Raw genomic sequence first — 27,222 nt, forward strand, 5'->3', positions numbered from 1 at the left:
TTTTTTTTAGGGTTTTTTGTGGTTCTGGGTCGGTTTGTATGGTTGATTAGATGGTGGGAATATGAAATATATTGGAATATTGGATCTTTGAGAATCATGGGTGGTTTTGATTCTGGGGATTTTGAAGAAAGTTTGAAGCTTTTTGTGGAACTGAGATGTGTGGTTTTGTGAAAGTTAGTTTCTTTGTTGTGTGGAAGTGAAATAAATGATGGAATTGTTTAAAGGCTTGTTTTGATTTTTTGGGTTTTGAGTTTTGAGTTTTGAGTTTTGTGTGAAGCAAGTTAAGGGATGGGGGTTGTAGTGGATATGATGTTATTGGTTTTGTGAGATATAGTTGTGATTGAGTTTTGTTGATTTGTTATGGATTTCAGGTTGTTCTTGTTCTGGGATTGATTGTTGTGCTTCAATGTGGTTTGGGATTGAGTGATGGGTCTGCAACTGTTTGGATGATTTGTTTGTGGGTGTGAGTCATAAGGAGCTTTCCTTTGCGGATTGTGTGTCGGATCTGCAGTGTTTGTTAGTTCATTTTGGTGTGTTAAAGATGTTTGTGAGGTGACTATGTTTGGATAGTGGGTTTATGACTTGTAACCCAAAAGCAGGAGAAGGAGTTGACTGATTTGTGGAGAATCATGGGGGAAGCTCTTCTCACTACTCTGTCCATCGAGAATTCTCATCATTTGTCTACATTGTTGTCGATGGATTCGGGTTCTTTGGCACATGATGAGTTGGAGAGAGAGATGAATCGGACTTTCATACTTTCCCGCCCTCCTGATATTAATCTCCCATTGCTGTCTGAACCAAGCCCGCCTCCTCCCACATGGAATGATCCATGTGACATCTTAGACGTAGGCCTCGGTTCTCAAGTTTATGAGGCTGAGACAACAATCAGTCTCCCCAAAGTCGCAAAGAAATGCAACAAGAGACTCGACAGCATTTGGGGTGCTTGGTTTTTCTTTAGCTTCTATTTCAAGCCTGTTTTGAACGAGAAGTCCAAGGGCAAGATCATTCGGGACAGTAATGGGGTGTCGGGGTACGACAAAACAGACTTGCAGCTAGATGCTTTCTTGGTGCAGCATGATATGGAAAACATGTACATGTGGGTTTTCAAGGAAAGGCCTGAAAATGCATTGGGGAAGATGCAGCTGAGGAGTTACATGAATGGGCATTCCCGCCAAGGAGAGCGCCCCTTCCCATTTAGTGTGGACAGGGGTTTTGTGCGGTCTCATCGAATGCAGAGGAAGCACTACAGGGGTCTATCGAACCCACAATGCGTTCATGGGATTGAAATTGTTAGGACACCCAATCTCATGTGTCTTGATGAGGAAGAGAGGAAGAGGTGGACAGAGCTTACAGGCCGAGATGTAAACTTTTCTATTCCAATTGAAGCAAGTGATTTTGGTTCTTGGAGGAACATACAGAATCCAGAATTTGAGCTTGAGCGGCCTGCCCCTCCATCAAAGAACAATATAAATTCTCACCAGAGAAAATTGCTCGATGGTACTGGTTTGAATTTGTCAACTCAGCCATCAGACCATGGAAACAGTGATGGAATGGACCTGTCACCAGTCTCCAATAAGAGGAAGAAGGAACTCTTTCCGCATGGAAATGAAAATGATTGCTGTTTACCCAATGGCCAACATTTTGACAGAGTTTTGGATGGCAAGATCCACACAGATGAGTCATCCTGGTTTAATGAGTTTAGTGGGGCAATGAAGAATGCATCTGGGCCAGTTACAGCTGCAAAGTCTATATATGAGGACGATGAAGGGTTTTTGGTCATTGTCAGCTTGCCTTTTGTAGATTTTCAAAGGGTTAAAGTTACTTGGAGGAATACTAATTCACAAGGGATTGTAAAGATATCTTGTGTGAGTACAGCATGTATGCCATTCATTAAGAGACGTGATAGAACATTTAAGCTAACAGATCCAGCACCAGAGCACTGTCCTCCTGGGGAATTTGTCAGGGAAATTGCTCTGCCTACCCGCATTCCAGAAGATGCTAAACTGGAAGCCTATTGTGATGAGACGGGAACAATGCTCGAAATTATGGTGCCCAAACATCGAGTCGGACCAGAAGAACATGAGGTCCGTGTGTGCCTCCGCCCCTCTCCCTGGAACGATAGGGAGCATTTGTTGACCTGAAGGAGGCATTAAGATGACAGATGCAATAAACATTTTTTTTCTGTTTCATTGTTTTTTTAATTTGATTCCGCCGAGGAAATCTATTGGAATGAAATCTGATTTTTTTTTTTCTTTTAGAAATTTTAAACCCCTAGAAAAAGAAAGAAAATATTAGCATCCTTTTTTCTTTTCCTTTTACCATACTATTTATCAAATTGATGTTGATTCATATAGATGGTATGTCATGTGTCTTAAGTCGTATTAGCCATGTCCTTTGCTTGTAGCTCTCACTGAATTTTCTGGTGCGGGAGTTCAACATTATTACAAGTCTGCATTCCCATATTGTGCTTGGATTGAAGGTTCTTTGTATAAATGAAATACGTTAGTGTACTGCATTTTCCCTTTGGAGTTCCATTCGCCTATTTGGCTGTGTATAAAAGATTAACTGATAGTTTGATTTTATAAATATGACACTAGCTTGTGTTGTGGGAAACTGCTGGTGATTTTTGTGCCTTAAGAGTCTTTGCGCTTGTACATATCTGGTTGAAATCTTTGAACAATTCTGCACAAAATGGGAATATAGTCGGTCTCCTCTGTACTTGTTCATATTTTTTTCTGAGAATTTTCATTTATTTGTATTCTAAATGGTTGCAAACTAGAAATAAAGCTTACTGAAAGAAAGCCAAGGCCAAACTCCCCTTGTTGTTCTTGACTTCAAGATGAGTAAGATGCAATAGACTATGCAGGTTGACATAATATCAGAACATGTAAATGAAAAGCTAGCCCAGAGAGCATGCATTACTGCTGCAACTATGTTATGAACTAGGTTGAATACTAGTGCAAACTGCAAAGCAAATGATCATTAACCGTAATCCCAGAAACCCATTCGACTGATGTAGTCCGAAAAATGCGTCCAAACCATTTCTACTTCAGCTTGCTTAGCATGATATCCATGGGAAGTCTACACAGCCAGTCTCTCCTTCATGGCTGGATCAATGGTAGTAATTGATGATTTCCAATGGGGTTTGGCCCTGATGGAACTTTGTGAACATTCTTAACAGCAATGAGTTTCCTGGAATTGAGCTGTTTTTACAGAAAACAAGAACATTGGTCCATCATTTTAAGTTTTTAACTAAAATGCTGAGTTGGCAGAACAGATGAAAAATATTCAACTTCAGTAGTAGTAGTAGACTCACCCAAGTAGCTAACATGTGTTTTCTGGCCACCAAACTCTTTCTAGCTGGTGCGGTGTCAAGATCAAGTTCTGCAACAAGAATTCGAAATAAAAGAGTAAGTATACTAACTTGGCTTTTGATTTGCACACCAACTTAGCAAAAGATCGAAAATCTTGCCTACAAGACTATAACTGCTGCATACAGACATCACATTTTGGTATTCAATCTATCACGTAATCACATACAGATAGTTTTGTGAGAGGGATGATGTCTACAACAGTTATAGGAAGAACATGTCTAAATTTTAGCAAAAATACCAAGAAAGTTGATAAAGTCTTGCCTGCAGACTCTGCATCGATAGCCAGATAGGCAGTGGAATGACTTGGTAGAGTAGCTATAAGCAGAAGTATTGCAAAAACAAAGAATACTTCTTTTCTCTTCATCTTTGGCTCAATTGTCTCTCATTTGCATGGGAGGATTGGAAATGCTGCAGGTCTACACTTATAACTGATTCACATATCCACTAATCATATCTTTGTTTGAATATATTGAAATCCCATCATAAACCTGTCTGGGAATCCAATGCACATATATATACAAATCCAATCATTCAAAGTTAATAAGCAGCTTATCATTTTGCGTTGACCTTTCATGTTATTCCATGTCTAGTACTGAATACTGAATTGTCCTCCATATGTGACACAAAGCTATCCTCTCCTGCTCTGTCAACATCTACAGTACCAGAACAGAGAATTATAGTTGAACCCAACTTACTAGTCGATGAGTGCCCTACTTAGAGCAGGAGACCTTTCACCATGGCAATGATGATACATTTTCCAATGAGACAATTTGTAATGAATTAGTACCTGTTAATATATATGGAACAAGATTTTGTGTCTGGTGTATAGTAGGGTGGATCTTGATTATATTCTGATTTGGATAACTTTTCTTTGCAAAAAGTTTTTTGGCTTTTCTCCTTTGAAACCTATTATGCTTGTTGTTGAAGTTATTCATCTAACCCTGCTAGCCAGCTTGATTGCTTGAATATAAACATGTAAAGCTGATACAGTTACCAATTTTGTGTGAGAGAGAGGTTCCATATCAAAAATCTGAACCCTTTTTCACTTGGCTGCATTATGAACCATCTTGTACTGTCAAATGTCACTAAGGTTTTCCCTTCCTGAAATCTATTCTTTGGCCACATTTGCAACTGTTGAGCATTCTTGCTAATACCTGCATTGATATCCAGCAACTTCCTCATAATTAAACTGAAGTTGTCTTATCCAAATTCTGATAGTCGTTAGTTCCTACTCCTAGAATTATCTGAAAATTTATTCACATGCCTAAGCATTGATCAGTGCCATGAGTTTTTCTTGCTTACATTGTAGAACTTTCCTCAGTCACTCCGAGCCACTTTAGTGACATTTTGCAATGAATATTTTCGTGGTGATCTTTAAAACAGAAGAGAATAAAACATTTGCTCATCACTATAATTCTCCCAATATCAGAAGGGACAAGCTTTTGCCACTGTACTATTCGTCAGTCACACAAAAGGAGGCAACACTAAATGGAACTCGACGATTAACCATAAATGGAAGGACACACTTGCCACTATTCTATTTTCTTCTTTGGTCAGCCTCATGCGACCTTTGGGGCAGTGAACTATACTATGCAATATGGAGAACATATGGCCTCTACAGATGACCAGATATATTCTTCCCCCATATATAGAGAAAAGAAGACCCTCCACTCTGGCTGAGCTGAAAGCCTGAAAACCAGGACTAAATGAGTATCATACATTGATATAATGCAAGTCTACACAATGGGAGGTCAAATCCAATTATACACCAAGTCACCAAGAAAAGCAATGCCATCAGGCTCATACTTTTTCTCTGTCTAGATTCTTATACTCTTGACCCTTAAGCAATATTGAATTCACTACCATTGAAGGCAGTGATGCATATACAAACGATCATAGTGTGTAGTTAGCAAACGAATACGCATGTATTAAAGATAGGTGGGTATTATTGCTCGTATGCTCTACTTGCAAGTTCCATGTGAAAAAATTTCAGACCAATCTACGACTACCAACAAGAATAAAGCGATCCCACGTCGCAATTCTTAAATCTCCTACCACATTTGGTGGTGCTCCGGTGCCAGCATAGACACATTTTTTGTCATGTCAATGGTAGGGATACAAGATCCTTTAGGAGAAACTGATGAAGAGTTAAAGACTACTCTATCTTGTAGCTACAAAGTTGTAGGTAGTGTGTTGGTTTTGTTGGAGGAATTGTAGAGTTCTAGTTACCGTAAAAGAACTAGAGGTTTGTCGTTCAAATGTATTTATCTCACATTTTTTCAGTTGAATTTTCAGCTCTTTTGATCTAGTTCAGAGCATTCATCTTAAAACTTCTCATTCCTTGATGACCTCAAGTCACATTAGAGTCAAATTTAAGTTGAAGTTAACAGTAGAAAAAACAAAACCCGCTCATCAATTTTCGGATGGTCGCATTGTATACATATTATAAAAAGTACATCAGTCTAAGCCTAAACTATACATGTTAAGTAAGAAGAATGTAATTGTATAGCATTGCGACTCAATGTAACATTCTACACTGTGATCTCATCTTTGTTTACTGACATGTACATTATACATTGTACATATATACTCAATTGGCTTGCCCTCAAAATTAGGATTAACTCGTAATCTATGAAACTAATCAATAGTTCTATACAAAAACCAAGTTGATATAGGGATGGGAACATGTCACACAAACAATGAAGACTCTCGTCCGGTCCTTTCCTAATACAATACCGACTTCTAGAATCACCTTAACCCATGTTCCGACCCAATTACTAAGAACAAAAACTTTTCTGTCTTCGATTCTTTCTTTGAAACTTGTCCATCTCAAGTCCAACATGGACTGAACTCTCGTATAAAAATACAAAAACAAGTATCACTACACCTATGTATTTTATTTTGGTGGTATTCCTAATACAAATTGAACCTTCGGTTGATTTGAAACATAGAGCATAAAGAGTTACGTAAACCTTTATAAATTCCCCTAAATAATTTGTTTTGTCTCATCAATTTGGGTGCTCTCTCTCTATAAAACACAACACCCTTTTCTTTTCTTTAATCCCTCACACCCCAAAAAACCAGCCATCCCTTCTCCTCCTCCGTTTTCTCCTCCCTCAATGGACGCGCCTGCCTCCCAAGCCAGTCTCCTCCTCCAAAAACAACTCAAAGGTCTCAAACCCAACCATCCCCTGTTTTCGTTTTTCGTTTTTCGTTTCTGGGTTTTTGTAAGATTGTTTTAATCTCTGTTTGTTTGTTTTTGGTGTTCATGTAGATCTTTGCAAGCACCCAGTTGATGGATTCTCGGCTGGTTTGATCGACGAGGGTAATATCTTTGAATGGAATGTCACCATTATTGGGCCCCCTGATACTCTCTAGTGTGTATTCTTGAAACCCGAAAGCTTTTTTCCTGCTTGTATCATGTGTTTGTGTTCAACGTTTGATTCTTTTGGGTTGGCTCTGATTAAAGATTGTTGTTTTGGTTTGTAGTCTTGTGTTTTCTGCATGCGGGTTTTATGATCATTGTTTGGGATAGAAGAAGTATTGAGTTTGTTGATGCATGTTATGTGATTTTGGTTTATAAGGGTAATCTTGGCTATTATTGATGGTGTTAAGTAGTTGTGCATTAGCCTGTGATCACAATCTTCGTTCTTTTTTGAATATTTGTTATGTTCTGTTGGGTCAATGAATATTTAGCTGACCCAATTGGTTGTTTCTGCGATTTCAATTTGCAGTGATGGTGGTTTCTTCAATGCCATCATGAGCTTCCCATCTGATTACCCAAACAACCCTCCTACAGTGAGGTTTACCTCAGAGATATGGCATCCTAATGGTAACTACTTGTCATCTGTGTATTGTTGTTTTAGTTTGATTCTATGTTGCCTTTCGCACTCTAGTTCATTAAGGGGTCGATGTGCCATTTCATGAATGTTTCTGTATGATATGCAGTTTACTCGGATGGAAAGGTTTGCATTTCAATTCTTCATCCCCCCGGTGATGATCCTAATGGCTACGAGCTTGCAAGCGAGCGGTGGAATCCAGTCCATACAGTATGTTCATAACTTGTATCGTGTCCTGTTATATATTGTTTGTTGTGTATCGCTGGAATGAAGGGCATGTTTTATGGTTTCACTTGTTTAGTTGTAGACTTGTAGTCCTATCACGACAGTGTTTTGAGGTTTACATCTATCTGACCTTCATACAAACACTAGAGCAATTCTTTAGGATTGACCATCTGATGACAGTAATTAGTTGTAAGGAATGAACATTGGATTATAGGATTTTATGCATCCTTAAGCTTGGAAAAGGGTTGAGACTCATTATTTCAAGCGGAGATTTAAGCTTCAAGTCTTAGTGTTTTAGGTGCTGATGGCAAAGTTGGGCTGGTTGGTAGAATTCTAAGGTATTGCTCTGTTGTTGAGACCGAGTTGTTCTTATACGAGATACTGTCATAAATTTTCTTGAAACTGGACTGCAAGAAGCTAAAGCAGAGAGTCAATAGGGCAGCTTGGTCTCAATGTATTGATAACAGTATCATGTCCAAGATGACACAACGGTCTCTTGCAAGTCATTAGACTCATTATTTGAAGCTGAGATCTCAGCTTCAAGTCTTAGTGTTTTAGGTGCTGATGTCAGAGTTGGGTGGTGTTCTAGAATTCTAAGCTATTGCTTTGTTGTTGAGACCAGGTTGTTCTTGTACAAGATTCTGTCATCAATATTCTGAAAACTGGGCTGCAAGACGCTGAAGCAGAGAGTCAATAAGGCAGCCAGCTTGGTCTCAGTATATTGATAACAGAGTATTGTACAAGATGACACACTGTTCTCTTACGAGTCAATAGGGTTACTTTAACAGAAACTTGCTAATGTAGGTAGGTAGGAGACCACCTTTTTACTTTGATTGCTTCTGATGCACACCATCTTGGTCAACAGTTAGTTGGTTACTTGGTGTACATTTATCCAAGCAATATAACCAAGTTCTGGTGGATTCTGTTTTAAATGCACAGATCACAATATATGTTGCATCTTCATTGTTATTTGAATGTAGTAAGTAGTAACTTTGCTTTACTATTCCCCTCTTATTGTAGTCTCTACTGACTGATTTGTTCATCTGCAGGTTGAGAGCATTATGTTGAGTATAATATCAATGCTTTCAAGCCCTAATGATGAGTCTCCTGCAAATGTTGAAGCTGCGGTATGTGTTGCTTTGTTTCTTTGTCATATCTTCTTTTATCAACTTTGAGTATCAATTGTCCGTTACTAATATTAGGGTTCAGTATAGATTTGTAAAAGAATGAGGTTGAAACACAACACTTCTTTTTTTTAACTTAGTACCCTGTTGTTAAGATTGTTTCCGGACTATATCTTCAATAGTTCCTCATATATTCACAGATGCCAATGTTTGCATCAGTACTACACCCCAAATTCTAACTGCCAAAAAATCTTAAAACTGTTTGCTTAAACATAATTGTTTCTAATGCCAAACCGGCATGGATGCGATTGTTTGGAATGATAGTGTACTGGGTAGTCACATATATTATTTTAGCTATGTAGTATCCTGACATGTGTTGGAATTTTGTTTATTGTGTTTGTCAGAAACAATGGAGAGAAGATAGAGACGGATTCAGGAAGAGAGTAGGTCGCTGCGTGAGGAAATCACAAGAAATGCTATAACCCATCACATAACATCCAGCCAGAAACGCTTTTTTGTTTATCATGGAGTGAGCTGTTTGCAAGTAGATCACTCGATTCCATTTTCTGTTTTAGTTTTGGTCGTCCGAAACTGCTGTTTTGTTACTAGTTCAGCAATGAAAATTGGATATTATTATAAGGCCTTTTTATATGTTTGAATCTTCTGTGCTGTGTTTTGTCTTCAAAATCTGAAGCTAACTGGGAACTATGATAGATCGGTACGGATATCTATATCAAACTCTCTGCCTATGACCGTTTCTCGTGTTTTCCGGGAAAAGTCCTCCGGCTTGAAGAGTGAAGGTAAACCCCATTTGCAACGCTTGCCATGGAGATCGAAATTCCACCATAGGCATTCAAGGGAATGGAACAGCAGTTATAATCTTTGATATAGAAAGTGGGAAGTTGTTTATCTCATGTTTATACACCAGTTAAAATCATTGATATAAAATCTTCCATCACATATTTAAAATTGCTTTGTCTTATGTTCATACACCAGTTAAAATCTTTGATATAAAATTGCACCTTACATGAAAATGGATTTCTCCCAGTATAATGACTGTCACGAGATTGCCATTGATGCTATCATCATGCTTTGGAACACGACGTGCATGAAATCATTAAAATCATTTTCAGTACCATTATCTCCGCGATCATCAACATGCATCTTTATGCAGGTCTATTATCATTCATATAACATGATGTGATTATGAATGAGATATGTATGTTTTCACGTACAAAACTTAACCAAAATCTTTGCTGTTTATGGAATATATAGTTTTGGTGTGGGAGAGTCGAAAATGGATGGGTCATACGTTCCTATTCAGATTCTATACGGAAATTAATTAAATTTATCATTTTGATTTTCGTAAAAGCTATTTTCTTACCTATCTCGTAATTAAGATTTTATTTCAATTTAGTTTCCATCATGTAGACCTTTCTGTACGGTATATAAAATCATTAGTATTTACAAGTGAGATTCAAAGGAATGAGATTGATTTTCCCCCTTCCTATAAAAATCACCATTACATTTCCAATTGTACAAGTTTCCTTATGATTAACTATGCAGGAATAACATATATAATCCTTACAAAATTGTATTGCTGAAAATGACAGATTCATTCATGAACTAAAAAGTTGAGAGAGACGCTCGTTCATTAATCTTATTTTTATTAAAATAAAGTTATACAATTATAAATAATATTTAGAAATGAACAAACTCAATTCTTTCGAGTATAATTCGAATATTGTACTCATAAACAACAAAAACTACAACTGATCAGATAAATTAACACATTAAAATCGAATAGCTAAACAATTTTCTTTGTCACCAAATGCAAGTTATGTAGGAAATCCAAAAGTTATTTGTGGAATTGGTTTATTTTTTTACAGCAACAAAAAGAAAAAGAAAAAGAAAAAAAGGTAGAGGAAGCAGAGCAGCAGAGGAAAAAAGAAACAAAGAAAGAGTAAAGCAAAGCCCCCACACTACTACTGCTTGCTGCTGTCTCTCATGTCTCTAGCTCTTCTTGTTTATCATCTCCAATTCTCCATCACTCTTGTCTCTCTCTTTCTTTTGAGCTTTTAGAGCTTTTCCTCCTCTCTTTTTCTCACTCTCTCACACTTTCCCTCTCATTTCCTCTCCCATCTCATCAGCAGGCCTTATCCCAATTCCCATGGAACCAGTCTCCTCATCCTTTCCCGTGACTACCCCTCTCCCCTCATCACCTCCATTTCCACCCTCAAAATCCCCATGATTTCTCCCCCACTCCCCAACCCTTCTCTATTCTATTCTTCTCCTCCTCAACCACCACCATGCGCTCCTCCGCTCAGCCCCAAAACGGCGGCGAAAACTACCCAATCCACCACCCTAACTTCCACTCCACCGTCTCCCTCCGCAAGCTCCGCCGCTTCAACTACCTCATCCTCCTCTTCCGCATCGCCGCCTTCAGCTCCTCCCTCGCCTCCTTCGTCTTCATGCTCTCCACCTCCCGCTCCTCCTCCGCCCCCTCCTCTCCTCGCTGGTACCACTTCGACGCCTTCAGGTATTTGATCAAACCTCTTCCTTATGTTTTCAAATTAAAGATTCACCTTTTGCGGAAAAACAAAAGCACCCCGTTTCAATTTTACTATAATATAGCAAGCGAAAAGGTACCAGTTAGCTAGCATGCCAAGAATTCGATTGGAGAAAATAGTTTAGCTGAATTTAAGCAAAAACCATGGCAGATTGGTGGTGGGAGCGAACGCGATAGTGGCGGTATACTCCCTCTTCGAAATGGTGGCCTCAGTTTGGGAGATTTCCAGAGGCGCCACGCTCTTCAGCGAGGTGTTACAAGTCTGGTTCGACTTCGGCCATGACCAGGTTTTACTCTTTAAAACATTTTCGATTTTTGAATTTAAGTATGATTATGGGAGAGGGGATTAACGAGGAGGTGGTGGGGATTGTCTAGGTGTTCGCGTACCTGCTGCTCTCTGCGGACTCGGCGGGAACGGCGCTGGCGAGGGTTTTGAAAGGGATGGACACGTGTACGGAGTGGAGCGCGTTCTGCATAGAGACGGACATTGCGATTTCGTTGGGGTTTGTCGGGTTTTTGTTCCTGGGCTTTTCGTCCGTGCTCTCGGGTTTTCGGGTCGCCTGCTTCGTAATAAAGGGTTCTCGTTTTCATCTCTAGAGAGAGAAAATATTTGGGTGCGTCGGGTGTTGGGAGCTTTACTGTGTCGCCGTACTCTGATTTGTTCCAGAAGGGATTGATTGATGTGACGTGGACGACGTGGGGCCCAGTAGTGGGTGTGGCCGTGTGGGTTTAGTTTTTTTTTTTTTTTTTGCCATGTGACCAGAGGCTGATGATGATGATGAGCAGCGTGAGCTGTGTGTAAATAGGAAGGAGAGTCATGTATTCTTGATGCATTTGCAGGTTTGCTAACTACTCTTACTCAATTTTATAGGGCTTCATTCCCTTTGTTTAGAGATCAAGTGTTCCTGCCTTTCTGGTGATGCGAATTCGAAAGAACTTGAAATTTTAATTGAATCGATAGCCGAAAACACCATTAGATCGCAAACTCTACGAGTAGCACAATGTTGTTTGTGCATCTAATGCTACATGCTTGGGATTTTAGGACGATTGGTTTAAAGATCAGTACAAGTCACAGAGAAGTACATATGGAATTAGAAGTGAGAGGACATAATAGGAAGCTGATAAATGTTAAGGTAGTATTAAAAGTTCAAGTTTTCTAACAAAAATCAATGATACATGTATCAACTAGGTCCTTTTGGAGCTCATTTGGTGTCTCCATTAGCAGATACAATATCAGATCACCGTACTCTCAGTTGCCTTCATATTTTGGGTCTGCCGTCACGTAATGATGAGCAATGACCAGGAGAAATATGAACATGCCAAGAACATTGGCTATTATGCCCAATTGATAATCATCAATCATCTGTAGAAAACAAACATAATTCCTTGAATTAGCCGTACAATACAAAACATCACAGCACTAAAGCAATGTCCGAGTCACATAGCAGCCCCTAAAATCAGAGTACGGCAACAAATGTGCATTACACAGAAATGGAGAACACAGTGCTATCAATGCACACTGCACATAAGCAGACAAAGGTACTGAGGTCTGAGAAAGCATCCTCAGATATCAACTTTCAGTCAAATATTCTCTAAACTAAACTGAACAAATTGTAAACTATTAACATATCTGCGTTCAGATTGATAGGCTACCATTGCACCTTGAGCCATTGTAAACATCAAAGCCTCAGCAGAGGCATCTTCAGTCATAATCGGAATATATTCCTGTATCAGGCCTCTCTTTTGGATGCATATATTCAATCCTATCATTTCCTTTTTCCTGCTTCTATTTGTCGAAATCATATTATTTTCCAGAACAGTCTCGAAAAATAAAGTCACTCTACATGATCATGATTTAGCATCAATAAAAGTCACATTCTGTATTCTCTGTCATCCCAGTATCTCACATACAATCAAGGGTATTTCAAGTACTTCCAAACAAGTGATATACAATAAGGCAGACACAAGTAATCTGTAACTATCATGAACAACCAAGTACCTAACATTATTTAGCTACAATTGGCTCACTAGTTATACATTACTAAAAGTCACCAATGAAGACAGGCATCTCCAATCTCTTACCGCGAGCATATGCTGTTTGTTTACTTTCTCCAGGCATCTTAAACTCTTTTGGATACCTAGGCATCAATGATAACAATTACAACTCCCACTCCAGATACCTTAATGTTGTGTCATCATCATTATACATGAAGCTAAAGCATAAGCCCATATCTAAGCACAGAACAACAACGTAATCCGAATCACTCAGTTCTCACTTATCCAAACTACTTAGCAAACATATTCACGGACCCCAAAATGTATACAACTCACAAAACATCATTGTCAGCACAAAACTAGCAATGTACATGAAAACAAAAACTCTAAATTGTCTTTCGGCGAGAAATTTAACTCATCCACATAAAAACAAGACCCGAAAAATAGAAACAGGCATGATCACAGTGGGATTCGAACCCACGACCTTTAGAGTCGGAGTCTAACGCGATATCCACTCCGCTATGTGACCTTAAGGTGCCGTTTCCTCCTACATTTTCGCCTATTTACCACTCCCAATCGCTACCCTCCACCGAAATCTCACAGAAACTACCAACACTTCTTTGGGTTCTACGCTAACAACATAATACAAAAAATAATTGGTATTTCAATTTAGCTAAACGTGATTCCAGAATCCAAATACATGATGTGAAATTATGAGCGATTGAGAAATGGATATTGATCAGAATGGTGTGTGCGAGTGTGATCTGGGATTAGATAGAGAGATGGAGTTACCTTGGCGAAGATCAGACGCGAAAACGAGGAGAGGCGGGAGCAGATCTTCGATGCGTAGACCAGACTTGAGACTTGTGTGAGTCGCGAGTGAAAGCTGAGAAGTGAAGAACCGCGGTTTTATTCAACTACTGGCTCCGACCCGAAAGAAGTAGAGCAGTTGGACTATTTTAGGGCTGGTACTTTGAGTCATAGGTAGATTATTGCTCTCAAAAAAACAAAAAAGAGAGAGAGAGTAATAGGTACATTACAGCTCATTTGGGATGTATTTTGTAAAACACGAGTTAAATTTACAAATCAAAAAGACTATTGGGATTTTCACTTTGCCGAAAGATCCTAACAAATCAGAAAAAAAGAAATCACAATATGAACCCGAGTCTGTATGAATCAAATTTTACGTCTTCGAGTCTATATAACAAACATTACATTAAATCAAAATATGTGGTGATATATGTTTGTCAAACTTACGACCAAGCGGGTTTTAAGCCAAACCCATCATCAAAAGATTACTCGTTAAATTGAGATTTGGTTTTGGCCTTGAGGTATAAATTTGTTTTAGTTCAAATTGTAATAAAAAAGAGGTGAAAATATCTTAATCTAACATAATAATATGTGGGTAATGTACAAAAACCAAAGAGAATAAAAATGTGCACATTTGGATGTGCAAGTTGAAAAAGATTCGAAAGTTCTTATTGATTTTTTAAATGATAAATTTCAAGTTTCTCAGCAAATTCATACTATATCTAGTTAAATATATAAAATAAATTGTTTTGAAATGTCGTACTGTAAAGTTTGCACATATACAACATAAAACTACACTTGCAGCAGATGTTGTTGCACATATTGAACATCACACAACGGTTGGAAACTAGAGCTCTATGTATCCTCCTATTGTCTTCAACGCTTTTCGTTTCCACAGTTCGATCTCTCTTTAAGTTGTAGAAGAGGCTTCTCACTTTTGTTTGTAGTTTTTTGTTTTCCTTCTTTATAATCGAAAAGAAAGGAGAGAGGAAAAATGTTAATTCAAACAAAACAGAGGTAGAAAAATGTTAATTCAAACAAGAAAGAAAAGCAACGTTAAAATTGCTGATAAATTACAGAACAAAAAAAAATAGTGTGGCTGCTGGGATTCGAGCCCAGGTCTCCACGGCCACAACGTGGAATTCTCACCACTAAACTACAGCCACAAGGTTGGTAATCTTCACAATAAATATTAATAAAACCTTAGGCTCGTGATATTGGGTGAATAAGTCAACATCGTGCGTTGGATCTGACGCTGCAGAGATATCTAATGTGCGAAGACGTGCACGGACTTCTCATGTACCTTCCATGACCCATACGCTCCGACTCAGTCATGAGTAGCAATCTCCTGCTTCTCACCCACCGACGCTTACATATCTCTATTACTGGATTTACTGCTCCTCATTTCACTATCATAGGATCAACTTTAGTTTTCTTTTCTTTTCTTTTCCTTTGTTGTTAGAGGTTTAGAACATGTGTTCTCGTTCAATTTTAGTGAAACAATGTAGTTGAAGAAAACAAGCAAATATATTGCACATAGGATGACAGTTTTTTCTTTTTTTAGTCTTGTACTAGATGCATATGTGATCATGCAGGGGCGGAGCCATTTGAAGGCTTGAAGGGGTTCAGACCCCCCCTATGATTCCACCACAGCCAATATTAGATAGCTAACAGTTTGAAATTAACAAAGAAAGTGGTAAGTTTAATTAAGTGAACCCCCCAAAGCATTTCTTAATTAGTCTACTTACTAAGGAAACCTATTTTTAACAACATAATTATTATGAAGGAAATCTTGATTTAGCTACGTGAGTACATAAACAACAACAACAAACTTAATAAATCATAAATAATAAACTTTGGTGGAATATTTTTAAAAGTATGTTATACTTGTGGTTAATAGCTCTATGTATGGACAAATAATTTGTCTGTTATATACCAACATTTTGCTAAATGTTGGTATATAACATTAATGGTTTTGTTAGATCACATTACACGCTTATGTGAATACTAAAAACTTTTCCATCTTTTTTTCTTTTATTATTATAAAAAAAATACCGTATTTGTTGGGAAAAAATGTTCCCAAACCATGATCAAAGGATAAGTTGGATCTAAAGAAATATTTTCACGCGGCAATTTACCATTGGTAAACACCGCAGTTTAGTATGCGCCGCATCGCACGCGAAATTACCCGAAGTGAAGTGAGATGAAGAGGACCGGAAGTATCAGAGTTGGAACTTGGAACCTAGTACGACATGACGTGGCGTAACCAGTTATTACCATCTCCCATCCCGCGATTTCCGTCCACCGCTGGAAAAAACCTCATCACTCTTTCTCTCTCTATTTAACTTCCCCATCTCCGAGTGTTCGACATTGTCTAGGAAATTAGAACCCACCTTAAAATCTCACATATTTTGCAAAAAATAAGAAAATATACAACCTTGGACTAGAACCAAAGAAGAAGAAGAACAAGGAGCCGAGGTTTTAATAGGAAAAAGGTAACACATTATTGGTATTGATTTCGATTTTGATTTAATTTAATTTTTTTTTGGGGTGTAATTGGGAATGTTTAAGCATTGTGGGTGTCAGATTCAGATTTCAGATCTGGAAATAGAGCTGGTGTGGTTTCGTTGTTTGGATGACTTTCTACTTTTCGTGATTTTGAAGCAATTCTTGTTTTCTCTGTCTTCAGTTGGTAGAGAGTTTGGTAGTGTGTTATAATTGCCTTTTATTCTTCTCTTTTGCTTTTGGAATATACCCGTATTCTGATTTTTTGTTTATTTTCCTTAATTTGGGTCTCACCCCCGTTGCATTGTGTATATAAAGCTCTGTTCTTTATCTCATACTGCACCTGCACTTATCTAAAAACAGTGCTTAGGAAATTTGGGAGGTTTTTCTTCAAGTCCAGGTGATCTGAGCACAAAATACTGATGAAGATTTGTGTGTGTGTGTTGTTTTTTTTTTTTTTTTTTCATGTTTGATGTACCCTTTTTATTCTGTTTTGAAATTTGAGTTGTTGGTGTCTGAACTTTCTGTCGAGTTTTGGATGTGTTTCTGAATAGGAGATTGTGTGTTGTTATTTTGAGGGTGTTATAGTAGTGGTTGTGAATTTGATCTGAGATATTGAGGTTGTGCTTCTTTGGGGTGCAGGAATTCATTAAATGGCTACTAATGGAGATCATGCTTCTTCAAAGCCGCCTCCAAGCCCCTCTCCTCTAAGAAATGCTAAATTCTTTCAGGTAATTTATCTGGTCAGTTAGTTTGAGTGAAGTTTTAGACTATAATATCTACGGTGTATTTACATCCAAATGTTTACTGATGGCAGGCGAATATGAGAATTTTGGTCACTGGAGGTGCTGGGTTCATTGGCTCTCACCTAGTAGACAAGCTGATGGAAAACGAGAAGAATGAGGTTGACTTTCTTGTTCTATTTATAAAGATCAAATATAATTGGAATAGTGCTGTCCTAGTATCCGTGATTCACTAGTGCAATTGAAATGTTGTTTCTGTCAGGTTATTGTTGCGGACAACTACTTCACTGGCTCAAAGGACAACCTTAAGAAATGGATTGGCCATCCTAGATTTGAGCTAATCCGTCATGGTATGCCTACTGTCAATTCATAGCTTGTATTCCCATTCTCTCTTGAAATGTCTGCTATTGCTGATGTATCTTAAGCTAATATCCATGCCATGAATATACATTGTCTGTGTATTTGGTAAATTTGTGTTTTTTCTTTACATAGATGTCACTGAGCCATTGCTGGTTGAGGTTGATCAAATATTCCATCTTGCTTGCCCTGCTTCTCCGATCTTCTACAAACACAATCCAGTAAAGGTGTGTCTATATTCCAAGTTTAACAGTAAAGTAACAGTAAAGAATGGAATACATGTATTTCCCAATACTTGTGCTAGACCAAGTATAACTGAGCTTCCAAGAATCCCTATGAAGGGTCATTCATTCTCTTATTGACTCAATTTTTGGTTGTTTGACAGACAATAAAGACAAATGTGATCGGCACATTGAACATGCTGGGACTTGCCAAACGAGTTGGAGCAAGGTTTTTGACTGTTACTCTTCTTTTACTCTGATATGCCATTGACTTTTAGTTTCTCACAGTATTGTAAATTTACTTCAGGATTTTGCTCACATCTACTTCAGAGGTGTACGGAGATCCTCTTATTCATCCTCAGGTTGAGAGCTATTGGGGAAACGTGAATCCAATTGGTATGCTTTTCATCTTATCACTGGAAGCAAATGCTATACACTTACACTTGGGTTACCTTTAATTCTTGAAGATGAGTATACTATATAGTCTTTAAGATGCAAAGAACAATGTGCTGTAATATGATTTTGTGAAGCTTGCCCCTATATGAAGTGTCATCATACAATGAGGCTTACACTATGATATGCTATGAACTATGTCTTGTCCTTGTCATTTGCACAAAATCTTTAAATAACTGTATTTTACTATACTAACTCATGGCACATATCAATCACTTCCTGGTTTGAAATTGCACAACAGGAGTTAGGAGTTGCTATGATGAGGGAAAGCGAGTGGCTGAAACATTGATGTTTGATTATCACAGGCAGCACGGCATAGGTCCCCTCTCCTCCCTTACTTTTTTCTTCATCTACTAACACTTTATTTAGTTTGATAACTTTCTAGAGGCACATATTGATTTTTTTTTCTTTATGTGCTGAATAATGTTCCTTGTTACAGAGATCCGGATTGCTAGGATTTTCAACACTTATGGACCTCGCATGAATATTGATGACGGCCGTGTTGTCAGCAACTTCATAGCCCAAGCTATCCGGTAAGTGTGATAAAGCATCATATTGTTGTCTAAACCTACATTTTATGTGATGCTTTCAACACTTCTCTCCTTGTGCTATTCTAACTGGGTCATAATCATGTTGTCTGATTCTGTAGAAATGACCCCTTGACTGTTCAATCGCCTGGAACACAGACAAGGAGTTTCTGCTATGTCTCTGACATGGTAAGCATGAGTTGATTATTTTTGTTGTTGTTGGGTAATTTAATTATCAACAGCTGGTGTTCATCTTTCCCTTTATTAATTATTCATTGTAAATGTTCAAGGTTGATGGTCTTATTCGACTTATGGAAGGAGACAACACTGGTCCAATCAACATTGGAAATCCAGGTGAATTTACAATGCTTGAACTCGCAGAGAATGTCAAGGAGGTCAGTGTCACCCAAGTTTACATTCTCAGTATCCAAAATTACTGACTTTTATGTCTAGTTCAAAAGGATTGAGCTTATATAGGAAACTAATTACTTGATCCACGTGATTGCAGCTTATCAATCCTAAGGTGGAGATTAAAATGGTTGAAAACACACCTGATGATCCTCGCCAGAGGAAGCCTGACATCTCAAAAGCAAAGGAGTTACTGGGATGGGAACCAAAGGTCAAGTTGCGTGACGGTCTGCCCCTTATGGAGGATGATTTCCGTACAAGACTTGGTGTTCCCAGAAATTGATGAAGAATGTAGCATAGAAATCGAGGGTGATGGAGGTGCAATTTTGTAAATTCGCTTGCCTCCATCGTGTGCGACACATCATTACTCCATATGTTTCTCAAGCAGAAGAATAAGTGGTTTTATTGTTTTCATTTGTCATGTTATGTTTGTTTACTCGAACATCTTGTATTTGATTTTATATGAAAGAGCGTTTTTTGGTTCTGTGTTTTAAGTGTTTGCTTTGTCGAGCAAAGTTGATGGTTATTTTGTAGTGATCAAATATTACTGGTATTGTGATTTCGGGACACCAAGTTGCTAAGAAGTTTGTCGACTCTGAGACCAGCAAGAAAATTGACATGAAAAGTAGAGGGGCAGCAAGATGAAAATAGGAAAAAATAGTCCAATGCTGGATAAATCTAGCGTTTGATTGGAGAATCCTGAAACTGGAGTAGTGGTGGCATGCATAGGGTTGATTTCTGAGATGGGGACTCCTCATTTTGGAGGAAATACTCCTAGTGGTTTTGGGAATGGCAGCTGAGGTCTTGTCACTTTGGTGGGTTGCTTGGTCTTGGATGAGGATTATGTCACATTCATGAGCACATATCTCATCAGGAATGTGAGTTTGTGAAGGTGATGGTGTGATGGGTTTGAATTGGTTAGGCTTCGAGCAGCGGCAAAAGGCTGGATTATGGTTGTTGTGATTAGCAGGATGAAGCTGCAAGCTATGGTCCTTGCCATAGATTATGTCTTTATTGTCTGCACCAGCTATTCATCTAGTATAAGTTTGATTCATGAGTGGGATTTGCAACAAGTATCCCAAAGTTGTGTCTTTAATTTGGACAAAAAATTGAATGAGTTGCACCACTTTCATATTTAGCGGACCCTTGCATCTTATCTGAGACTATTAATCTAATGCATTAGCCTTTCACTTCACAGGTGTACCATCATCACTTGCATGCATTACCTAAACCTAAACTGATTTGGTCCATCACACCATATGCATTTGAATTGCCTTCAGCAGTTACCATTCTCCTTCTATTTATAAGTGAGGCACCCAGATGTTCAGGAAATCATACATTCCTCCTCACTCTATTCTGATATCAAACCACCCTTGATTAATTTTTCTTAGATTTGAAGTATAGATGCCCACAAACCTCAGAACCCATTTTTCCTTTGGTAAAGTTTTTGCATAATGCACATGATTACTCGTGAGCACCCTCGGGTCTTCTCTGCTGCATTCGATGCGTCCATTATCCCTTAGCATCCTACCCAAATTAATATTTTTACCGGACAGTAAATGTCGCAAGTAAATACGGGCTAAATCCGTGGTCTACGTCGCATTTTAACGATGAGCCCGAAATATTAGGGTCAGAGGTGGTTGGCCTTCCTACAAAATTAACTTTAATTGAAGGTGGAGCATTTCAGTTTACTTGAGGTTTTGCCACTGCTAGAATCATCCCTTTATCATAAAGCAACGGAATAGTTTACCATATAAACAAAAGTTGGAGCACATCTTTGCAAAAAATGGCAACTAGGAACTAATCCATATGAGGCAAGAAAACATCATTATTATATACCATTTGGCATTTGCATTACCATCATGACCAAAAAAAACCAAAGCATCATGGATACTCAAGACAAATTGATGAGGTTAATTTATCAGTGTCTGAGATTGGCCCTCATGAGTTTTTGTGATAGGATACTTGGTACCTACCACATGCCATCATCTGCTGCAGACGATCGAGCTCAACATATGGAGGCCAAGAAGAAATAAGAAGTTGATTAATTCTTAGTTAATTTATGTCATGTTAACATACGCTATAGTTTTCCTCTTATAGTAGATTAGTAGGGCTCAAAACAATATGTTTCTGTTACATTGTAAAATGTGGTAAGAGTCGGAGACGACCATTTCAACATCTCATAATCTAAATCTCTGAAAATTCATTTTATCAAAGCATCACTGAAACACACTAGTGACACTACTCATATACTAAAGCCATAAAAATTCAGATCTAAAAAATCCCTGTAAACTAAGTAAGCGATCAAAATTCATAATTTTCAGTTTCCTATAGAGCTAGTTATTGAGAACGTACTATAATTGATTTTATTATCTTGTCTGAAAATCCATATATATAATGACATGAGAGATACACATTTTCATGTCTACATCCTTTTTGTCATTATCTTTTACCACAAAGAGCAGCTTGCTAGTATTTGCATTCTTAACTTTCATCACTGTTCAACATAGTCGAGCAATACAGATAGTTTCCAAGTGATTTTCGGTTAATTGGATAAACCTAGGTTGAAGCTAATTCAAGCAGCTGAGGCACCAAGTCACCCAAAAACAGTATTGAAAGAGCAGAGATCCCTTCTATTTCGAATTCTCTCCATATCAGTCATTCGAGTCAGTCGTCCCAACTCAATGTAAATGTTAATTTGGGTTCAAGATTTAAAGCAAATCTATGTTGATGCATGCCATGCTGAGCCGGCCAACTTCTACCAAAATTTTGAGCATCTTAGAAGTCCATCAGAACATCTTCAGGGAAAAGACAATACAAAATTCTAGACCTTCATGTTACTCAAGAAAATCTGACCAAAACAGACCAAAACAGAATATGTAAGTAAAGTATTATTCTTTATCATTTCTTTGGGTTAACTCAAAGAAACGGGAGAATCAGTTTTTCCCTGTTATGGAAGGTGGGTATCTTGGTTGGAGACGTTTTGCATTCTTTGCCTTGTCGACAAAGTTATGTATCAGCAATCTTATAAAATGGAGAGACAATCAAGACGATAGCACACCCATTATTCTACATTCCTCTCTTTTCATTCTTCCATTTTCGATCATTCTCGTTTCTCAAACCCTATTTAGCTGCTTCAAGAACATGGCCGGAGTCCTAGTTGACGTTCTGCTAGAGCGTTTGGCTACTCTCGCCCTTGACAAGATCGAACAAGAGATGAAGCTGGTGGTCGGGGTCAAGAAAGAAATAAAAAATCTCACCAAGAAACTCGAAGCTATTCAAGCTGTGCTGGAGGACGCAGAGCAAAGGCAAGTGACGGAGGCCAGCGTGAGACGTTGGCTGAGTGAACTGACAGAAGTTTCCTTCGACATGGATGATGTGCTGGATGAGTGGATCACTAAAGTTCTCAGGCATCAACTGGAGAAACAAGAAAAACAAAGCTCAAAAGCCCTTGTTACTAATAAGAAGAAGGTATACTTCCCTTTTCCTTCCTCTTGCTTGCGCTTCGGCAAAGTTGATTATCAGTTATTTCTTCGTCATGAAATTGCTGCGAAGATAAAGGAACTGAATGAAAGTTTAGCTTTGATCGCTCAAAACAAACAAGATTTTAAATTTCAAACCACCACAAGGGCAGTCCCTGAACTACCTCAAAGATCAAAAACTACTTCTCTTCCCCATATTAGGACATTTGGTCGAGAAAATGAAAAAAATCACATCATTAGCAAGCTGCTAGGTGGGAGTAGTGAAGAAAACGAGGTTCCTCTTATCATCCCTATTGTGGGGATGGGGGGTATGGGGAAAACAACTCTTGCCCAACTTGTCTATAATGATGAAGATGTCAAATCTTATTTTGACAGTAGAATATGGGTATGTGTCTCAGACCCTTTTGAAGAGATCAAGATTGCGAAAGCTATCATTGAAGGTCTAGATAGAAATAGTACCTCAAATGAGTTGCAAACTCTTACGCAGTGCATATATAAATTGCTCGAGGGAAAAAGGTTTCTTCTTGTCTTAGACGATGTGTGGAACCCAACACGTAGTCAATGGGAAGAATTAATCAAACCTTTACAAAAAGGTGCTATGGGTAGTAGGGTATTAGTGACCACTCGAAATGAGAATGTTGCTACTCTTATGAAAGCAAAAACTCAAATGATCCTTTTGAAGGAGTTGAGTGAAGTATTTTGTTTGTCATTGTTCTACAACAGTGCAGACATGGATGAGAGTAGTGTGTCTAAAGAGTTTAAAGATATTGGGTTAGAGATTGTGAAAAGGTGTGATGGGTTGCCTCTTGCTGCAAAGACATTAGGAAGCCTCATGCGCAATAAAAAAACAATTCATGAATGGGAAACTGTTCTAAAGAGTGAAATATGGGCGCTAAAAGAGATGCAACAAGATGTTTTTCGCCCACTACTACTAAGTTATCATGACTTGACTCTAGCAACAAAACGATGTCTTTTGTATTGTGCTATATTTCCAAAAGATTACGTGTATAACAAGAATCATTTGATTGAGTTGTGGATGTCACAAGATTATCTAAATGCCAAAAGAAGTGAAGAAATAAGAATAGTCGGTCAAAATTGTTTTGATGACTTAGTGTTGCGGTCATTCTTTCAAGATATTGATGTTTATGTTGATGGAAACGTAACATGTAAAATTCATGATATTGTACATGACTTTCTACAATATTTGACTGAAAATGAAATCAAACGTGTTGAGTTTCATGCTAGTGAGAGAAAAGAGGTGTCAAATGATAAAGTTCATCATTTGACCTTGGTACATGCATCTGACTCTTTTTTAGATTGTCTGCTCAGTTATAAAAGATTACGCACCTTCACTGTTCTAAGGGGCAATGCCATTCATTCAGGTCAGCTAATGTTTGAGTTGATTGTAGAATTGAAAAGCCTTAGAACATTAACCTTGGGTCCGTGGGGTGAGCCCATTGACTTCATTGAGTCCATTCCGGAGAAGATAGGTGAATTGATACATTTGAGGTATCTTGATTTATCCGGTAATAGTAAATTGAAAGAATTACCGAGCGTCATTGGTAGCTTATACAACCTGCAAACCTTGCGACTTGTTGATTGCGAGAATCTCGAGGAAATAGATGTGCGAAGGCTAATTAACTTGAGGCATCTTCATCTTCGATTCTGTGTTCGCCTAAGGTTAATCAAAGGGATTGAGAAATTAAGAGATCTACAAACGCTAGATTGGTTTCGTGTCCGAGATGTTGAAGGAAACATGTTGGAAGATCTGAAAGACTTGAACCAGCTTCAAGGGAGTCTTGAGATTGAGATTACGGGGAATCCAAAGATGGCGGAGAATGCAGCAATTCTGGTGAATAAGCCTCTCTTGGAATTGAGTCTACGGTTCTGTCTTGATCCAGGTTTGGGTAGAGAAATTATGAATGGGTTAGAGCCGCATCCAGGTTTGGAATGTTTAACCATCGGAAATTATGAAGGCGCCTTCTCCCCATGGTTGTCGTCTTTACACAGCCTGAGAGTGCTCTCCCTTGAGTCTTGCTATTGTCAGGTTTTGCCTTCTTTAGGGAAACTGGCGTCCCTTGAATCATTGACTATTCAGTATCTGTATGGAGTTGAGAAGGTAGGAGTTGAGTTTTTGGGAATAGAACAAGGGACAACCTCGTCATCTTCCATTTTCTTATCATTCCCCAAGCTCAGACAACTCGTCATCTGGAAGATGGAGTCATGGGAAGAGTGGGAAGGAGTAGAAGAGGAGAACTCTGAGAAGATTACAATCATGCCATGCCTTTCTGAATTGACAATTTATGGCTGTAAGGAGCTAAAAGCACTGCCGGACTTCCTGTGGAAGACACCATTACAGAAATTGACCATCAGCGAGTCTCCCATTCTCAAAAACCTTTACAGAGAAGAAATAGGCGAGCAGTGGGCCAAGATTTCTCACATCCCGAACACCAACGTTGGATGGGAATGGGTGCCGTACTGATTTCCTGGTAGGACATCCCTTGCTGGCCCCTCAGGTTCATCTTTTGATATTTTGTAAATTTATTACCTTTTTATTAATTAAGCTTTTATCGTATACAGAATTGTAACAGGCTACTCGTACAGTTCACATTCAGAATGGCATTGGAGACTTGGACTTGTCAAGCTGATGGCATCCTAATTTGGTTAGTGAGCTGCATACCTATATTGTCATCAACCATGGTCTTTGTAGCTTCTAGCTAAGCAGCTCATGGCTTCCTCACATATACTGAACTCCCTATCAGCTTTATTACTTCTGCGGCTTGATTCTTAAACATACAGGTAATTGCAGAGCAGTGTACGTGATTACTATTTTTTTTTTTCTGCAATGTCTGATTCGTCTATCAAGTATCTGGGCTTATTAGCTAACTGAAGTTGCTTATATACAGGAAATGATGATTCTCGGTCATGCATAGAAAAATCTTTTCAAAGGCATGATATGATCCTCAACCCCTCAAGTTTTTGTTTCTGTTGCACTGACATTCCAGATAAGAAATTTTCAATAACTACTCAGATACTTTATGAACCGTAATAGAATGTCCTCTAATGCAGCCTATATTGTAGACGCAGCAGACGCTACTACGTTGAAGCTTGAAGCATTAAGAATGGCATCGGAGTTTTCATGCTGATGCGATGCTAATTTGGTAAGCTGCACATAATCATAATAATAGCCTACTTGAATTTATTCGTTTTCATATCAGAGTTCTTAGCTATGTTACAAATTTCTTTTCACTTTTTTGGTTAATTAGATACCCAGGTTGGAGTACCTTAGTCAAGCAGCTGAGCATCTCCTCTTATCTATTGACGGGAATCACACCAGGCTACTTGTTCTGCTCATGTTGAAGCTTGATGCATTCAGAAAAGGAATCAGACTATCAGAGTATGGTAAGCTACACACACACCTTTTTCACTTTTTGTGTATTCATAACTTGGAAGTTTTTGGGTTTCAAGTTGGACTGATTAGCTATGTCACAGAAGATCTTTTGGGTTGATCATACTGACCGAGGATGGAGCTGAGTCAAGAACATCTCGTCCAAGCATCTGAACTTCAATTAGAGTTATTTGGAAGGTATGCAAGGCTGCCACAATGACTTGTCACTGGAGAAAGTTAGACTTGGGACTGTTCCTTTGGTCACTAGATCCCACTACAGTGCTACCTTGTGTGTCATGCTGATTTAACTTCTAATAGGAGTCTCTTTTGCAGAGGATGGAATATGGATCATGCATCCAATACTTGATTTCAACTGATATACATCAAAGTTCCCAACGCTGAAACTCACCACCCTGAACCAGTTCTTAGTATAAAGGGCTGCTTGGGAAGGATGGAAAGGGTTTGTGTACTCACTGCAACGTGTTTATGACAAGAATGGTGCATTGCAGAAGATTTGGAACATGGAACTCGCTTTACGAATCTGTTGTGGTGCATCCACATTCCTCAGTTCTACAGCAGAGTTGAGGAAAGAGATGGATGCCGAGTGGGCGAGAGGATTGACTCGCTTTAGGTAGTCAGTTTCGGAGTTTGGTAACTAGTTGCATTATGACAGTAGTAAATGTAATCACCTAATGATTTACTGTCATTTTGATCGACATTTTATGCAGTACTCGGTATTCAGTATTTTCCTTTGCATTAAGTTTCCTACTCTTGAGAATGAACAAGTGTTCTGTTCATGTAATGATGATAATTGAATAACAAAGTATTTCCATTTTTGACTTTGTTCTGAACTAGAATAGGAACTCACAATGGCTTCCGCGACAGTGGATCAATACATATAACCTCTTTCCCAGAAGAAAACCAATACAAAGAATGCAACAAACCTTGTAACAATTATTCTGCTGTGATTTCCATGCCCTGATCCAGAAAGGAAAAAAACAGAGAGAGGGGTCTGCAGGAAAGAAAGTTTGACGTTCCCAGCTGAAACTCTGAAATCAGGTTTTCAAATGTTGCAATAAGTTCACTAAAACCAATACTTAGAAAATCAATCGCTTCAATGTCATAAATGAGCAAAATTTCTCTACAGCCATTCTACAACACTAAACAACTACCTTTAGAATAACCTATTTACAATGTCAAAA

At 38.4% G+C, this 27,222-nt stretch overlaps 5 protein-coding genes and 2 non-coding genes across 7 annotated transcripts; 5 read left to right on the top strand and 2 right to left on the bottom strand.

Moving 5' to 3' along the window:
• The first annotated feature begins 249 nt into the window (after positions 1–249).
• On the top strand, positions 250–2,599 carry LOC101292547. The gene has a single exon (XM_004307484.1). It carries the CDS (start codon positions 630–632, stop codon positions 2,139–2,141), a length of 1,512 nt encoding a protein of 503 aa, XP_004307532.1. The 5' UTR covers positions 250–629; the 3' UTR covers positions 2,142–2,599.
• A 3,848-nt stretch (positions 2,600–6,447) lies between these two features.
• LOC101294603 (ubiquitin-conjugating enzyme E2 7-like) lies at positions 6,448–9,189 on the top strand. Its single transcript, XM_004307491.1, has 6 exons — positions 6,448–6,545; positions 6,649–6,751; positions 7,109–7,206; positions 7,323–7,423; positions 8,488–8,565; positions 8,967–9,189. Exons 1-6 carry the CDS (start codon positions 6,494–6,496, stop codon positions 9,042–9,044), a joined length of 510 nt encoding a protein of 169 aa, XP_004307539.1. The 5' UTR covers positions 6,448–6,493; the 3' UTR covers positions 9,045–9,189.
• A 1,630-nt stretch (positions 9,190–10,819) lies between these two features.
• LOC101294891 (CASP-like protein POPTRDRAFT_822486-like) lies at positions 10,820–11,728 on the top strand. Its single transcript, XM_004307492.1, has 3 exons — positions 10,820–11,101; positions 11,283–11,418; positions 11,507–11,728. Exons 1-3 carry the CDS (start codon positions 10,872–10,874, stop codon positions 11,726–11,728), a joined length of 588 nt encoding a protein of 195 aa, XP_004307540.1. The 5' UTR covers positions 10,820–10,871.
• Positions 11,729–13,582: 1,854 nt separating this feature from the next.
• Positions 13,583–13,655, bottom strand: TRNAR-CCG. Its single transcript has one exon. It is a non-coding gene; the product is annotated as a tRNA-Arg (tRNA).
• A 1,375-nt stretch (positions 13,656–15,030) lies between these two features.
• On the bottom strand, positions 15,031–15,102 carry TRNAH-GUG. The gene has a single exon. It is a non-coding gene; the product is annotated as a tRNA-His (tRNA).
• Positions 15,103–16,235: 1,133 nt separating this feature from the next.
• Positions 16,236–19,892, top strand: LOC101291964 (UDP-glucuronic acid decarboxylase 1-like). The gene is made up of 12 exons (XM_004307482.1): positions 16,236–16,431; positions 17,084–17,172; positions 17,259–17,345; positions 17,447–17,534; positions 17,677–17,768; positions 17,927–17,991; positions 18,070–18,158; positions 18,457–18,534; positions 18,655–18,748; positions 18,865–18,931; positions 19,061–19,137; positions 19,251–19,892. Exons 2-12 carry the CDS (start codon positions 17,095–17,097, stop codon positions 19,480–19,482), a joined length of 1,047 nt encoding a protein of 348 aa, XP_004307530.1. The 5' UTR covers positions 16,236–16,431; positions 17,084–17,094; the 3' UTR covers positions 19,483–19,892.
• Positions 19,893–22,294: 2,402 nt separating this feature from the next.
• Positions 22,295–26,730, top strand: LOC101301255 (putative disease resistance protein RGA3-like). Its single transcript, XM_004308827.1, has 7 exons — positions 22,295–25,121; positions 25,213–25,431; positions 25,539–25,581; positions 25,702–25,793; positions 25,899–26,034; positions 26,125–26,218; positions 26,354–26,730. The coding sequence occupies exon 1, from the start codon at positions 22,295–22,297 to the stop codon at positions 25,112–25,114; it is 2,820 nt and encodes a 939-aa protein (XP_004308875.1). The 3' UTR covers positions 25,115–25,121; positions 25,213–25,431; positions 25,539–25,581; positions 25,702–25,793; positions 25,899–26,034; positions 26,125–26,218; positions 26,354–26,730.
• Positions 26,731–27,222: the final 492 nt, after the last annotated feature.

The sequence above is a fragment of the Fragaria vesca genome, linkage group LG7 (genome assembly GCF_000184155.1).
Source record: "Fragaria vesca subsp. vesca linkage group LG7, FraVesHawaii_1.0, whole genome shotgun sequence".
Lineage (NCBI taxonomy): Eukaryota > Viridiplantae > Streptophyta > Magnoliopsida > Rosales > Rosaceae > Fragaria > Fragaria vesca.